The sequence below is a fragment of the Silurus meridionalis genome, chromosome 6, assembly GCF_014805685.1.
Source record: "Silurus meridionalis isolate SWU-2019-XX chromosome 6, ASM1480568v1, whole genome shotgun sequence".
Taxonomy (NCBI): domain Eukaryota; kingdom Metazoa; phylum Chordata; class Actinopteri; order Siluriformes; family Siluridae; genus Silurus; species Silurus meridionalis.
In genome coordinates this window covers 21,581,745-21,598,172 of record NC_060889.1, presented here as the reverse complement: position 1 = coordinate 21,598,172, position 16,428 = coordinate 21,581,745, and the positions used below count along the sequence as shown (strand labels likewise).

Here is a 16,428-nt window from a genome sequence, read left to right as displayed (position 1 = left end):
AGTTCAACAGTGCAATTCTGAGTGCTTTTTCCAGATTGATTTTTATGGTTTGCACTCTTTGTGTTTGAATCATATTTTGTCCAATAATGCTCTCAACACCATTGACTTAAAAATAAAAAAGTCAAAATAAAATATTCACTTACCACCGATTCATGACAAATGTGTTGAAACTTTATGTGACAACATTAATGTTTATGTGACAACATTTACTGTATATATAAAAATACTACTTACATTTCAGAAAATGATTGAAAGTTGTGTCATAACATTGGGGCTCAGCAAACAATCCTGCTGCAGACTTTTTGACTCTTGACCATTAATGAACCTGTAATCTCAAATATAACAGGAGCATTTTAGATAGCTAGATAATTTGTATAGTTATGAAGTGAATTCTGTAGGCAATGTGAAACTGGTAACGAACATGATAATTCAGAAAATCTCATACCACAGTTGTAGCAACTGTATTTGATGCTGTGTTTGTACAAGCTGGAGCTAATTTACAAACTTTAAGATTATGAATTTTCGTGCTTTATTTCCTCATACAAACACAAACACTCTATACAGAAGTAACTGGCAATCTCCTTGTTTGTACAGAAATGGCCAATAGCTGACAACACTTACATGTACACACATACATAAAAGCATCCACATTCACACTCATCATGTATGCACAGGCTCTGTGGATGGTTGCCAATCGTTAGCTCTGCATGTGTAGGCTTTAATTACTTGCCTGTTTATTGCTTTTGCTGAACCTTTGAAACAAGAAAATGCCAAACTGGACTTAGCCTTGTCCTGTGTATGTGTGAGAGAAAAGGAGTGGCATAGACTGAGGTGAATTGATGGGGTGCAAATGTACCATAACCATTTCTCATCACTGTCACTTTTCATTGAACAGACTACACCTCTCAGTGCCACTGATTGTAAAATTAATTTGTGTGTGTGTGTGTGTGTGTGTGTGTGTGTGTGTGTGTGTGTGTGTGTGTGTGTGTGTGTGTGTGTGTGTGTCTTGGTGTGTGTGTGTTTGTCTGTCTATCTGTCTTTAAATGTTATTCAAATAAATGAGCCAAGAAGCAGTCTGCAGTTTGATGCTCACTGCTTTTACTGCTTTTCCAATTGAAACATTTCCTCTGCTTCCCACTCCATCACTAAATCTTCTCTTAGAATGCAACACAATAATCCTTTGCTTTCACTTGACAGTAAATTACCTATAGTGGATAACTTGCTAAAATTAATGCTTTCATGTTTAATAATTAAATTTTGAAGGAAGAAATGTAGAGGATTTAAAGTCATAGAGTCTTTACAAATTGCAAAGTGCATGACTTGCAGTGGAAAACTGGTGATGGTTAAATGCAGGAAGTTGCTGAATGGATATGTGGTGGCAGAGGACAGACTGTACGAATGGGGCAGATAATAAGAAATTAACTAGTTAATTATTTCTTAGAGGCATTTATTGGGATAAAATTATATGTATTGGTATAAAATAAGAATTAAATGGTAAATGCTTGGTCCTAGTGGGTGGCTGGTAATTGATTTAGATTGCGCATATGACAATGTGTACATAACAAAGTGCTGCATTGCTACAGAAAGATATATGTAAGAAGTGGACTTTTGTGAGGATAGTGGTGGTTAAAAGTACACATTCAGTAAAAAGGTCAAATTAGATGGCTAGAATGGGAAGGGGGATAGTAGGAATAGTAGATGGGTGGTAGATCAGTGGTGTGCCGTCAGGACCAGCAAAGCCTTCTCTGCTAGCCTAAACACTATTAGAAGCACTGACCTAAATTTACCATTTACCCTAAATTTTAATATTTGTTCCCTGAAATTGTATTAATTTATTCTCAACAGTTTATTCTCTTAATTTCGTAGCGTTTCTCTTGGCTGCACTGCTTCCAGTATGTGTATGTGTATGTTAGACTTTTTTATCCAATCAGATTTCAGCCTCTATGTGCTGCCAGCCTCTAATCTGCCAGTGCCTTCAAGGTCTGTACTGCTGGCCATTTTACCATAGAGAATATTAGTAATGGGTCTGTTTTCTTTAACCAATCAGATTTTAATGGTCAGAGGAAAACTGTTACAGCCAGGTTCGACAAGCAAAACACATCTGTAGTGCTGCACACAATTATTACATATTTTATGCCTATGGATGAAGAGAAATTCTTTTGGTCTCAGACATACTTAAAAATACATTTTCTAAAAAAGCTAGACATTGTAAGGAGAGGTTGGCCAACTCTGAAGCTAGCTAGCTTGTCTCAGCCTGGGAAAGGGTTTCAGGACCAGTGAATACAAGCAGTACCACTGGCTTACAGCCTCTGAGGAGCAGTGCAAATGAGTATGCATCTCTGGTAAGTAGGTTGTATTTTATTTAAAAAATGTATTTAAATGTTAATGTTTTTGTCATGTTATTAAACAAATATTAATTCTGAAATGCTCCAGATGATGAAGGTGGCACAGTTGCGCTTGTAGTCTAGAGGTTTGGAGCTTGCTTTAGTAAAATGGTGTTTACCCTCCATATGTGGAATTCCTATATTGTGTTTTTGTTTAGTATTGATGGTTTCTATAATTGCAGCGTGATAGTGGTGGTATTAAGAGGTGGATTATGTCGGGTGAATCCTCACTGAAGGCCCACTGAAGTGGTCTAAACCTGCATGGTCATTTCCATGTTCTTTTGGACTATAGTGCAAATGCTAGATAATAGGTGATTGGTGTTTCTTGTTAGTTACATAGTGGGTGGATGGGTGTAGATACCACGACATGTATCTCCTTTATTTGTTGATTAATTATTCTTTGGTAGGATCTTACAGATGGCCGCAGAGAACAGAATTGTTTAGCTCAGCTGGTTGAGAGGGAAGAGGAAAAGAAATCGATGTCGAGAGACTTGTGAAGTGAATTCATTTTAGCAGTTTGATGTGTCGGTGAGGGAGATCTCTCTCTCTCTCTCTCTCTCTCTCTCTCTCTCTCTCTCTCTCTCTCTCTCTCTCTCTCACACACACACACACACACACACACACACACACACATATACAGAAACATAACACCTACTGTTAAGCTAGTGAAATTCTCCCATTACAGGAGATATGTGTTAAAACCATAGTGTGTGCTGTATACACACTGCTCTGTTAACACATTACTGTGCAGTATAAAACATTGTGTCTGCAGTGAAAAAGGACCCAGGGAATATATGTATGTGTGTGTGTGTGTGTGTGTGTGTGTGTGTGTGTGTGTGTGTGTGTTATCTCTGCAGGCTCTCTTAGTCATGCAGAAAAAAGGCATCTGCCATGTTGAACAGCTAATGGTTCTCCTGGGCAATGGCAGAATTCACAGCAATGTTTGTGCATGCCCATGTGTGTTTGTGTGTGGGTGTGTTCCACACTCCTGAACAATCACATAACAGAACAACATAGTAACTCAACCGTGAGAACAGGGCACTTGATTCTAAGTAAAGTATAAGAAATATAACTTTTTCTATTCCACAAACGTCATCCTTCTCCATCCTTCCTCTTCACTCATATCCTTTAGTTGAACGGGTTTGCAATCTTCAATGCACAGTGTAAGATTCTTCATAAAGTCCTGTGTTTTTGGTATCTCTAACTGTTCTTTCTTCAATTAGTCTACAAAGTTTTAATGCTGTATATTCAACTATGTTTGGACAGCTGTGATGAGAACCAAGCAGTGATGAGGCCTGTGAATTCTGTCAGACACAAATAAACCAGTCCAGACTGGATCAGGCTCCGATGTAGAGTATTATGGATTTTAAAGTATCAGTAACCTCAAATATGGCCTTGAAGTAACCAAGTAAAAACAATCCTGAACAGCAGACAATAATATTAATGTAATTAATTTGCACTTATATAGAACAACAACAACAAAATATTTAGCACAGACACAGAAGGACAATTTTACAGATTTCCTTCTCTGTACTGTTTTATATGTATGATACACTTGAGCATTATATCCAGAAAACACATCACTAACAACAAGAAATATCTGCTTCACTCACTTCAATTCACATTCACAGATAAATGTAGGAAAACTGCTTGCATTACATATTTTGTCAGAAAGCATCGTGTATATATATCAATACAACATTTGATGCTTCACAGCTGTTGATGAAGCACAGCCAGAGTAACTCAACAACCTACAGGGATCAACAACTTAGCACTGTGATAAATATCCATGTAACCTCTCATCATCCAAAGAGGGACAAAAAGATTTATAAATAAACATGCTAATATAGACTAATAAGGAACAAGTGAGTCCATTTAAAAACCTTAGCAACAGAGCAACAAGATCAAAAAGCAATGACCATAATAGAACAATGAAGATTAAACCGGCATATGGAGAGTGTACATGGTATGGTTTAGTGAAGGCAGAACTGGAGTGGATGTTACAATATGAAAGCGTCTGCAAAACTGACATTCGTGCTTGAATTGAGGAATTTAAGAGCTAAAAGTCTCACTTATTTTGTTTATTAATTTATTTATCAATTTATTATAGCCAATCTACTGGAATGTTTTGGTTTGTGGGATGAATGAAACCAAAAAACCCAGAAGCAGAAAAAACGTGAAATTTCACATAAATACAAACTAGAGAGATCAGAATCCAAGCAGAGGACCTGGAGATGCGAGAGAGCATGCTTCCCACTGTTCCACTATTTTCCACTACAAATTCTTCAATGTGTAAAAGTGTTTTGCTTGAAAACTGCTTTATAATGGAATTCTAATTGCAGATGTTGAATTCTGGAAACACAATTAAAATACTGTATAATACACAAAAAATTATGTCAATTTAAAACTACAGTTTGGGTCATAGAACAAAATATGGAATATACATATAAATAGGACAAGGAAGGTGAGAATGTTCATGTATAATTTTATATAATTTTCTAATTAATGCTTTGTTGTATCCATATATGACAAGACACATAGTTTTATCGATAAAATACAAACATTTTCTATGTGAATATATATTCAAATATCTGAAAGGATGAATTATATAGATTTACAGTTTTATTTACAAATGCCATTTGATTGTTGACTTCTACGAAAGTGCATGCCCTGGATAAACATTTACAGCAGCCTAAAATTAGCTGTATGTTTCATTATAACTTTATATGAGCTTCTTTGCTCCAGAAAGACATTGAACATCAACCCCTGTGGAGCAGATAAAAAGGCCTCCTGACACACAGCTAAGACATCTACTGTAATAAAGTCTTGTTATTACAGTTGTGCGTTAATGGCTCTCAGTCCTTGGGGACCACTGCATGGCACCCTGTTGTGGGTTTCCCAGTCTATCTATCTATCTATCTATCTATCTATCTATCTATCTATCTATCTATCTATCTATCTATCTATCTATCTATCTATCTATCTATCTATCTATCTATCTATCTATCTATCTATCTATCAATAAATAAAGGGGTGGGTGATCTGCAATTCCCAAAGACAAACTAAATCATGGTGTCGGTTTGCTAACAAACTGCCATTAAAAGAATAATGTTGCATTAAAAAATATATTACTTTTTTATATCACAAATTATAAAATGTTATACAAAATAATATCAGCTTATTCAGACTTTGTTAGAAATACATTTATCATTTTGATTCATCATGATATCCACATGTTTTTTTATATTGCTAAATCACGATATTAAGGTAGCACATGTCTGGGCATGTGGGCTCTTTTCAGGCACAGTGGAGTATTGTTTTTGTCTTTGTCTTTATATCAGCTCATAGTGTTCCACTTTTTTCTCCACCTGAAGTTTAATTATGCCTAATATTCTTTTTTTTTATTCAATTTGTGGTTTACTTTCTTTTCCCTATCTCTCTGTACCTTCCTCTGCCTTATTGATGCCATATTTCCTCTTCTTCTCCAGCCCAGATATTCCCTCAATGTGATGTTCCTCTTCCTCATTTTCTTTCACAGCTCAGCTTGGAGCTCATATTCCATGATTGGATTTGTCTCCTCACATGCCCTTAATACTCTCTCACTTCTTTTGTTATCTCATTCTCTGTACCCTCTTGTGGATGATCTCTCATGTAACTGGTTTAATTTGTTTATTTCTTCATAATTCTCTCTCTCTTTTCCTTTAGTGCCACACCCTAGTGCTTCATCATTTCTATAGCCAGCCTCTCAGCCTCTCTCTCTCTCTCTCTCTCTCTCTCTCTCTCTCTCTCTTAATTTTTTTTCTTGCTGTATCTCATTCCTGTCATTGTATATTGTGTTAGCCCCTAGAGATAGGCCCAGGCTCCACTGGCCATGATGTAAAATATGGCTTGCTTTAAATTGCATTTGGATGTTTGTCGTAAAAGTCTTTCTCCGTTCCACGCTCTATCTTCTCTTCTCTATTACTGGCAATATGTTATTCTCTATGGCCTTGTCTTCAGCACAAATAAGACCTTGACTATATATTTTGAGCAGTCAAGAGTACTTCTGAAAATAGATCGCTAACAAATACATGCACTTCTAAAATTAGTATTTGATAATGATTTCTAAAAAAAAAAAAAAAAAAAAAGTTACGTTATTTAAGGTTTATTTTATTTATTTAACGTTTTCTTAAGTATATTCAAATATGTTCACAGGAATCTTGTTTTTTGTAGTATTTTATATTAGCTACTGCATATAGAAACATTAAATGAATTGTGTGAACTAAATGACTGCAGTGTTTGTCCGATAAATTTTTCATATAAAAAAACTTACTTACTTGAAAGTGTGAGATATAGAGGACAGACATAGAGAGAGAGAAATGTGGCAGCCTAGCCAGACAAATTACATCATCCCTCAGTAGCACTTTCTGTACATGTCTATTTTTCCATTGGCTCATTACTGTCAAAATCTGCTGCAATAAATATAGCAATGTGCCAAACTTCATTATTTTGACATTAATATTTAATGACAGTGACTTTTTAAATTTAGAACATTGTTTAGTATTTGGTTATTTTTCAGAGCAAGATTCTTTTTGCAATTTTCACATGTCACTTTCAGTAACATATCCGCTCAGTAGAGAATCTTGGGTCTATGACACTCACAGTTCTATAAACAGCAAAAAAAAAATTATGCTGATGACCAACAAGTAACCAGTCAAGACATGTCTAAACTACTGTTGATCGTGTTTCTTTGTTTGATTTCAGAAGGTTTCATTTTTACATTGGTATTGGATTAATTTATAGCCTAGGGAGTGAATGGATGAGTTCTGGCCCCTAAACATTAAACAAAGGACAAAACAATTACTTCAGCTAAATTCTGACTTACAAACAAACAAATAAATGTATACCATAACAGCATCATTGTGATAACTTTAGGAATGGAATGATTAGGAGGCACAGTGACTTTCTCTGAACTTTACATTTTATATTAAGGTACATGGACATTACATTCTGCCATTGTGCTGACTTTAAAGAGAGATCTCTCTTCAATCAGAATTGAATACACACACTCACATACATACATTCATACACACACTCAGAAACATAAGCTCAGGCTCACTTACACACATATAGACAGAAGGCTTGCATACAAACAGGCTTCTTTAGTTCATGCAGTCCATCATTCATTAAGGTTGGCCTAATTTAGGCTACCTCCACATACAGTAGATGAAATGTTAGATATGACTGGCCACTTACAACATACAAAAACACAGGCAAAATACCCTAAACCAAAATAACTTAAGTACAAAAAAAGAGAATAAATCTGTTAAAGAGAATGCAATTTGCTAAAATAAAAGGCCTTTACAAAATAGAAGGTTCATCCACATATATTTACATATATTCAGAGTAACTGTTTCACGTTCCTTTGTTCACATTTTTCCGTACACTGATATTGATATTGAGCAGCGAACAGCAATAGAGACATAACATTTGGAACTGCACAATGTGGTGACCATTTAGATATTGTATGAAATATGAAGAGGAGTATCACTGGGTGTTGCAGATTGTCTTTGGAATCATTGATTGGCTGGGTACAGATGGCTTCTCCCCTCCGGAAGAAGCCCCATCTTAATTACATAGCCAACAGATGACATCGCTCGTAATAAGTCTCCTAAACCCCTGAAGTCCCACTTCAATTCCTTTGCATTCTAACAGTTCTTGAGCATGTGTCATGATCTAGTCTTCGGCTAGCACATGCCACTTGGCAATCTGCCGCCGTGGATGATCACAGATCTCACGCCAATGCTCGCCAGAGGTGCCTGGAGAGGACGTGCCTAGGAGGAGGCGGCCAATGACAGGTGTGCGTGCTGTCCTATCAGAATCCAGCAGCAGAAGCTCCACACTGGTGTCCCTCAGGCCCTCCTCTGAAGGCACATCAAAGACGAAGAGCTCGTTGAAGACAGGGTTTGGTGTGCACTTCTTGACATGAGTCTTCTTCTTGCATACACGTTTCTTGCCTTGGTACAGATTTACTTTTACGTAGGGGTCTAGGAAGACACAAAGGGTAAAAGACAAAAAAAAAAACAGTGAGGCTTAGTTGGATTTTACAGGACAGAGATCAATAATTGGGTCGATGGAGAGGAAATGCTGAGTGTTGTTAAGAAGCACTGCTTGCTTTGAGGTCATGACATGGGTTTTTAAGCTATTCTGGTCTTAGGCAAGGGAGAAGGACATGGATTTACTTAACATGCAAATGCACTCTGGATTTGAGAAAGATTTGACAGTATGTGAATAACAATAATAAACATTTGCAATTACCTTATGTGAGCTTTAATTCAGCATGCTTTGTATTATTAACTTCTCTCTAATTGGCTTATTAAGGATAATTATGGATTTAACACCTATATAAGATTATAATACTAATACTACTACTATTCTACTACCATTCTTTGACTACTGCTAACACTATAATACACTAATGCAACAAAACCTAATAATTCTGATAACTAGCTGTAAATTTAAACATGTGCACACAAAGCATCTTTGATTTCATCTTTGACTATCTGTTTTTCATTCCTACTCATTTACTCACCTGAGGGTCCATTGTGGTCCGGCTTCGGAAGGTGCCGAGCCTTAAGAACCACCACAGTGAGGGTACTAGTGGTTGACTGATAACACAAAGACAGTAATAGCTCTCCCCTTCCTGCACTCCTCTACAGAGAAAACAGGAAATGCAAAACAACACATCCATATTTAATCCAGAATACTCAACCATATATATATATATATATATATATATATATATATATATATATATATATATATATATATATATATATATAATGCTATTAAGTGCTGTAAAAGGTTGTCATAATTCCTATCAGCATAACCCATGGCAACTGTTCCAAACCCAGTGTGACCTAGCATCTCGTTAATTTTTCTTTGCATGGCACTTTCCAATACAAAAAATGCTGGCTCCATTCAACACATACAAAGTATGAATCTGGTGACATATCACCATGGCAACCATCAGCAGGGGTTCTTTTGCTGCTGTGCCGGTGACTCAGGATGTGTCTCAAACAGTAGGTGTGATTACAGTAAAACAGAAAACTACCTCTAAACGATTGGAGCTGTTTCCACCAGCAGAGGATAATGACTTATCCTACTGCTATAGATGAAGTTCATTAACCATACATGATGAAATCATACTTTTGAAATCATGACATGTTTTGGGCAGTGCCTAATGTTCAGTGTTTTGACACTGTTACAGGCATTACTGTGTGTCTCAGCCAGCCATGAAAATCAGTATGATCTCAATTAGTAGCCACCTGAATGGTTGGACAGGCCATTAGTCCATAAATTATTTACCGATGAAAAGGAAATCATTAATGTTTCCACCTGAATAGAAACTTTTGTCTCATTTAGTAGATTTCTAGCTACTCAGAAAAGGTGGTCCTGAGTTACCATTACTAAATTACTATAATCATAGTCTTCAAATTTGAATGAATGCTTAAAAATTTACAACAACTGAACTCTGTTCACACACACACACACACACACACACACACACACACACACACACACACACGCATTAAGTATCTTTGGGCTTATGGGTGTGTCGATAGCTGCCCATGGCATGTAGGCTTTATACTGAGCTAATGGTTTATTATTGAATAGAGGAAATGCGAGATCAGGCAACATCCATATAAGGCACCAGCACACACTAACAAATCAGTCACATTCACATAGAAATGAGATCATTGTAAATATGTAATTAGTGTTTTGTATTTAGTAATATAGTTTTAGAGAATTTTTTAAAAGCTGATACAATAATTATTGAACTTATCTATTTTTAATAATAAAACATCTTTTGTCATTCATAAATGATGTTAATAATAATTTAAACTTCTGAAAACCAGAGGTCTTACCCTGACATTTCTCTTGATAATGTCACGGCTCATTAGGACCCTCCCTTCAGCGAGGTCAACATCAGCCAAAGGAACAAGTGTTTCTCCAATGACCTCATCACGAGAAAACCTGTCAAAGCTCAGCACCATGAAGTGCAAAGCCAGCTGAGGGACACGAGTATATGGAATACCATAGAACGTGAAGGTCTCATCAAAAGCCGGATCTAGGGTCTTCCTGAGCACCCGTGTCTTCACCTTGTGCTTCTTCTCAGGAAGCAGAGTGAGTTTGATGTAAGGGTCAGAGGTCAGGGACTGCTCGTCAGTAGCAGATAGACCATGAGCCTCCTTGATATGCACAACAAAGGCCTTCTTCTCAAAGTTGTACTCGAGTGAGAAGGAGAGTGTACCTACACCATTGTCCTTCTCCTGGGCCCTGTCCAGAGCTGGTGTGGGTGTCTGACTGGAGACATTGCTCTCTGAGGTTTCCTCTTCTTGGTATCCCCCTTGTCTAAAGCCAGGGTGTGGGGAAGGGATGTTTAATTCTGGAGAGCTTCGGACTTTGGGATGGGCTACAGGTGGTACAAATGCGAAGTTCCCATTCAGGTCTCGTTTTTCCAAGTCAAGGTGAAGTGCTGGGCGTGTGCTGCTGGGACTTGGGCTTGACTTTTCCTGCACTGGGTCTGGCATCTTCTCTCCAGCAAATTTCTTTTTGCCATTTAAACTCTCAGGATAGATGTCCACACCCTTAAGCATGTGGACAAATTTGTATGGTGGGGTCTTGGCGCTGCTCTTGTTGGCCTTGCGCTGGCAACAAATCCAGGCAAAGGCAGAAACACTGAAGACAAGACCAAAGACGCTGACTACAGCCACACTCATTGGGACCTCTGCTGGAAGGAGACAAGATAGCATACACATGAATTTCAGATAGTTTATCTCAAGAAACTACTGCCAGCTTAAATTAGTATGTCACAAAAACATGTTTAAAGATTTTTCTACTGTATATTGTGATTATATTTTGTACTTTTATTTATTCTATATTCTCTGCTATGTGTCCTAATAAATTCAAACCATTTGGATGATGTAAAAAATACATCTACATTTAGGCTGAATAAAGGGGTTTTAAAATGTCTTTTCAAGAAAGTTAAATTAATTATTCTGTTTGTATTCAACACATCATATTTACCATGACCTGATTAATGTGAGCCAAAAATAACCAATAATAATTACCAAATTACTAATAGATGTAAATATGTTAGCGCATGTTGGTAATTGATTACATGTTTAAGTTTTCTCTTTCTTCATAAGGAAGCACATTTAGTACAGACTTTTGGGTTGCATCAAAGTCAGCAGATAAATACAGACATCATGACTGACGTAGCCGGGCATGACTCATAAAAACCATAACACTCTGAGAATAACATTTGAATCACACCTAAAAACCCCTCCGAGATTTATCCTGTTTGTATACAATCTATACTACAGTGTAGGACTAATGTCCACCCTGGTGATCGTATGGGAGCGTGTGGATCCTCAACATTAATTACACATAGGTGAGTCCATAACAATAGTGGTCTGGAAATTTCCTACTGCATGGTGGGTGTCTCTCCCAGTGGAATCTCCACATGTATGTGCGCGCACACACAAACACACAACACACACGGGATTCTTTCAGATCTAATTATATCCACAAGGTTAAAATTTTATATTTATTTCCAAGTAATGAAATTTGGGCTCTAACAAAATCTCAAACCAAAATATAATATCCAAATGATATAGTAAAATCATATAATTTAAATATTTATTCAACTTCAGGGATGGTGCACAGCAATTAGGTAAGATCCAACAATTACGTCATTATCTACTTATAGGGATCTCGAGCGTCAGAACAAAAAGCAGCGTTTTCATGGGCACAACCACGATCACGCACAAGAACAGCGCCCCGCACCAAGCAATTAACTTCCAGTTCCATATGATTCAGAGACATACAGCGATCTATGATTTCACAGCTTTTAGTTTTTGTTTCAAATTTATTCAACATGTATATTCAACACATAAAAACGATATTTGAGTTTGCATTTAGGCTACTTACCAACATGCCCACTCTCCGTGCTAAGAGGAGCCATTGTGTGCGCTGACCGAGGTGCTGAAAAGACCGTTTAAATATCTAAGGCGGCCAGATCGAGAACAGATATGCCTTGATTTCCTTTAAAATATACTTCTGAGTATTTTGCTTTTCTGCTACAGGTTTTGGAGCAGTCGCCCTTTGAAGATGCTCTCCGCGCTGAGACTGAGCAACGATACACACACCCCGATCTCTCTCTCTCTCTCTCTCTCTCTCTCTCTATCTCTCCGTGTGTGTGTGTGTGTGTGTGTGTGTGTGTGTGTGTGTGTGTGTCTCTCAGCTGAATTGGGCTCTGACGCAGTTCTGACGAACACTGGTGCTGATATCACCGCCCTCTGCACAACAAGGCCAGTCAATCATTAAGATCGAAAAAGGTTTTAAAGGTGTGTGCGTGTGTGTGCGCGTCTGTAAGTCTGAGTGACGAGGACACAGGTCTCAGAGCCTCAAATTTAAAGCTTGAAAAATACATTAAGCATGAAAAATATCCTCCAATAAACATTCCTGAAAAAAAAAAATACCCATAAGGTTTTTTTAAAGGTGATCAGTAATTAGCAAATCTGAATGTGTTGTATTGCATATTTTGCATTGCATTCATTTTGATTTGTTGCATATGCTTCATGCACAAATCTTAAGCGTACCCTAGAATTTGAAATAAATACAAACTTTTATTCTCATGCATCAGTTTTATTATGAAAAAATGTTTGATTTTTTAAAGGGGTACTAAACTATGGAGTAACTTGAAAATATAATGTAATTTGAGACGTTGACAATTTACTGTATTTCATATACAACATATAGTAGAAATGATTGCATTAGGGTTCAACCATCAGGTCCAACATTTAAATTCATTTATTGATTCTTGAAGTTTAAAAGTGGTATACAGAAACCTGAATTCCATGCTCAGGACAGCAGGGTGAAGAAGGATCTTGCAAACTTTAATTTTACCATAAAATATACCTGGTAAAGAAAATGTAGATACATAGACTATCACAGGCTTTATAGACTGATCTTGAACATTAACACAACAATGAAAGATGCACAGAGCGACCACCTTCTGACTGTTTGGAACAGATTATTAATACTGTAAAGGCACCACAAATGCTATGTGTGCCACTTCCTGTAAATGAAATCAGACAAGAACAGTGAGATGGCAACATGGGACCAATAACACAACTCAAGCTGACTGCAAACTGCACATCTGTGTTTACTGTACAGCTTAGAAAGACAATGGTGTCCTTTACAGAAAAAAACTATTATTATAACACCCACTATTACAATAGATTTCATTGGCCATAAATGCACCATTGTTAATTAGTGTTGACCATTGTCACTAAAATTTGTATTTGATAACAATTTGTAACACCAGTCAGCAAAAACTTTTGTTATCAGCTCATCAATGTCAAATTTGGATTTTCTCAAATAATTCTGCAAATATTCTAACAATGAGAATAATTAACAATCCTTATTTATTTCCCTTCCTCATACCATCTCAGGGAGTTTTTCCTTGCCACATTTGCCACTGGCTCGCTTATTATAGATAAACTAAAGGCATTATATAGGCACTAAATAGGCACTACATTCTAACTTTCTAAGAGAAAAGAGGTGACCATCTGTGAGCAAGAGTATGGTTTCATGCCGAGGAAGAGCACCAAAGATGCATTATTTGCTTTAATAATGTTGATAGAAAAGTATAGAGACGGTCAGAAGGAGTTGCATTGTGTGTTTGTGGATTTAGAGAAAGCGTACGACAGAGTGCCGAGAGAGAAGTTGGGGTACTGTATGAGGAAGTCAGGTGTGTCAGAAAAGTATGTGAGGGTGGTGCAGGACATGTATGAGGACAGTGTGACAGCAGTGAAGTGTGCAGTAGGAACGACAGACTGGATCAAGGTGGAGGTTGAACTGGATCAAGGATCAGCTCTGAGCCCTTTCCTGTTTGCAGTGGTGATGGACAGTTTGATGGACGAGGTCAGACAGGAGTCTCCATGGACTATGATGTTTGTGGATGATATTGTGATGTGTGGTGAGAGTAGGGAGCAGGTTGAGAAGAGCCTGGAGAGGTGGAGGTATGTGCTGGAGAGATGAGTAATGAAAGTCAGTAGGAGTAAGAGTACATGTGTGTGAATGAGAGGGAGAGCAGTGGAGTGGTGCGGTTGCAGGGAGAAGAGGTGGAGAAGGTGGAGGAGTTCAGGTACCTAGGGTCAACAATGCAAAGTAATGGAAAGTGTGTTAGAGAAGTTAAGAAAAGTGTGCAAGCAGGGGGGAGTGGGTGGAGAAGAGTGGCAGGAGTGATTTGTGATAAAGAGTATCTGCAAGAGTGAAAAGAAAATTTTATAGGACTGTGGTGAGACCTGCGATGTTGTATGATTTAGAGACAGTGGCATTGAGTAAATGACAGGAGGTGGAGCTGAAGGTAGCAGAGCTGAAGATGTTGAGCTTTTCATTGGGAGTGACTAGGATGGACAGGATTAGAAATAAGTTTATTAAAGGTACAGCACATCTAGGAGGTTTTGGGGACAAGAGAGAGAGGCCCGATTAAGATGGTTTGAACATGTGCAGAGGAGGGACATGGGGTATATTGGAAGGAGAATGCTGAGGATGGAGCCACCAGGAAGGAGGAAAGAGGAAGGCCAAGGAGGAGGTTCATGGATGTGGTGAAGGAAGACATTCAGTTAGTTGGTTTGAAAATGGCAGATGTAGAGGACAGAGTAGTATGCAGGCAGATGATCCGCTGTGGCGACCCCTAATGGTAGCAGCCAAAAGAAGAAGAAGAAGATTTTAACTTTCTAACCTCTTTATCTCTGTTAAGCTACTTTTGGACAATGTCTATTGTTAAAAGTGCTTTACAAAAAAAGTTAATTGGAATTAATCTTTCATTGTCGCTAAATGCTGCCATCTGATGGAGCGATTTTACTCGTTAATCACAATAATCTGCAGGAGGAGTAAACCATTTTGTTGTTGCAAACATGCTGAGTCAAACATACGGCGAACTCATCTCAATGTTTTTGTAGGAAGTAGACATTAAACTAGACTTGAAGTTGAAGATGTTCCGTGACAGTTTTCATCAGTGCGGTAAGGGGGAGTCATTAGGATGTAACGACCCAAGAGAGATTAAAGCAGCATGAAAAATAGATTGTGTCTAAGACCTGCACCTCTGTTGAGAGAAGGATTCAGAGATTTACTCTCTCAAACCATCTGTCTTCTTTGCACAAGTACATTTCCGTCCTTAAATGTGTGTCATTTCTCCTTCAAATGCAGATACTAATTCTAGTCCTGAGGTATTTAAAAAGAAACTTTTACTTGCGCTCAATTCTGCCACCTTCTGGTACAATGATGAAACGACATGGCCCGTTATAAAACGCTCTTATGCAAAGAAACCTCGTTAATATTCATAAGGAAGCGCTACGTGATTGGCCAGTGGTGGCTGCGACGTTTCATGTTGCTGCATTTGATTGCACGCGTTTTATGACTGCTGTTAAAAACGTCATCCTGAGGACATTATGCAGTATAATAATGTTGTTCTCTTTTTGCTTCTAAATGCTGAGGGAAATGCTGAGTAGGAGAGTAAGTCAATAGAACTTGAATCTGTTTTTGTAGTGTAGTGACATCAATGGCACCTTCCATTAGAGCCATTAATGACTTTAATAACAGTGTGCACTTGAAAAGCTCAACTTTTAAAGCAGTAACACAGTCATGAATTAAACATGAAATATACTTGCATGTAAATAAAGTCCTATAAATGGTGCAAAATCTTGAATATTCAATATTCAACACATGACTTTTGTTTCAAAGATATTTAGTGAGTAGGTGACATCACCCCAGTGAAGTGAAAAGCAATTAACTTTCATTAAGCATAAACTCCTTTTCTATTTATGCTCATACTGACTTATTCATCGGACTTTTCTTCTGCAGTCTATTTCTCAGTCATCCTGAGAAATAGACTGCAGAAGAAAAGTATTTACAGCACTTCACTTTTTCCAAATTTGATGTTACGGCTTTATTCCAAAATCAATAAAATTCATTATTTTTCTTGAAATTC

General features: G+C 37.5%; 1 protein-coding gene across 2 annotated transcripts; it reads right to left on the bottom strand.

Annotated features, from left to right (window-relative positions):
* Window positions 1-6,867: 6,867 nt before the first annotated feature.
* syt4 (synaptotagmin IV) lies at window positions 6,868-12,630 on the bottom strand. Of its 2 annotated transcripts, none has more exons than XM_046851519.1 (4): window positions 12,360-12,630; window positions 10,292-11,154; window positions 8,956-9,076; window positions 6,868-8,410 (listed from the first exon to the last, which is right to left on the bottom strand). In XM_046851519.1, exons 1-4 carry the CDS (start codon window positions 12,391-12,393, stop codon window positions 8,100-8,102), a joined length of 1,329 nt encoding a protein of 442 aa, XP_046707475.1. In that variant the 5' UTR covers window positions 12,394-12,630; the 3' UTR covers window positions 6,868-8,099. The 2 variants fall into 2 exon arrangements, with proteins under 2 accessions (XP_046707475.1, XP_046707474.1); XM_046851518.1 differs by having other exon boundaries at window positions 10,292-11,157; window positions 12,360-12,629.
* Between the last annotated feature and the right edge of the window lie 3,798 nt (window positions 12,631-16,428).

Excerpts from the sequence above, each read along its gene's own strand:
- syt4 (XM_046851518.1), bottom strand. The coding sequence starts at position 12,393 with ATGGCTCCTCTTAGCACGGAGAGTGGGCATGTTG. Across the intron at positions 11,158-12,359 it reads CACGGAGAGTGGGCATGTTG|CAGAGGTCCCAATGAGTGTG; the intron begins GTAAGTAGCCTA and ends GTCTCCTTCCAG. Across the intron at positions 8,411-8,955 it reads GGACCACAATGGACCCTCAG|ACCCCTACGTAAAAGTAAAT; the intron begins GTGAGTAAATGA and ends GTGTCTTCCTAG.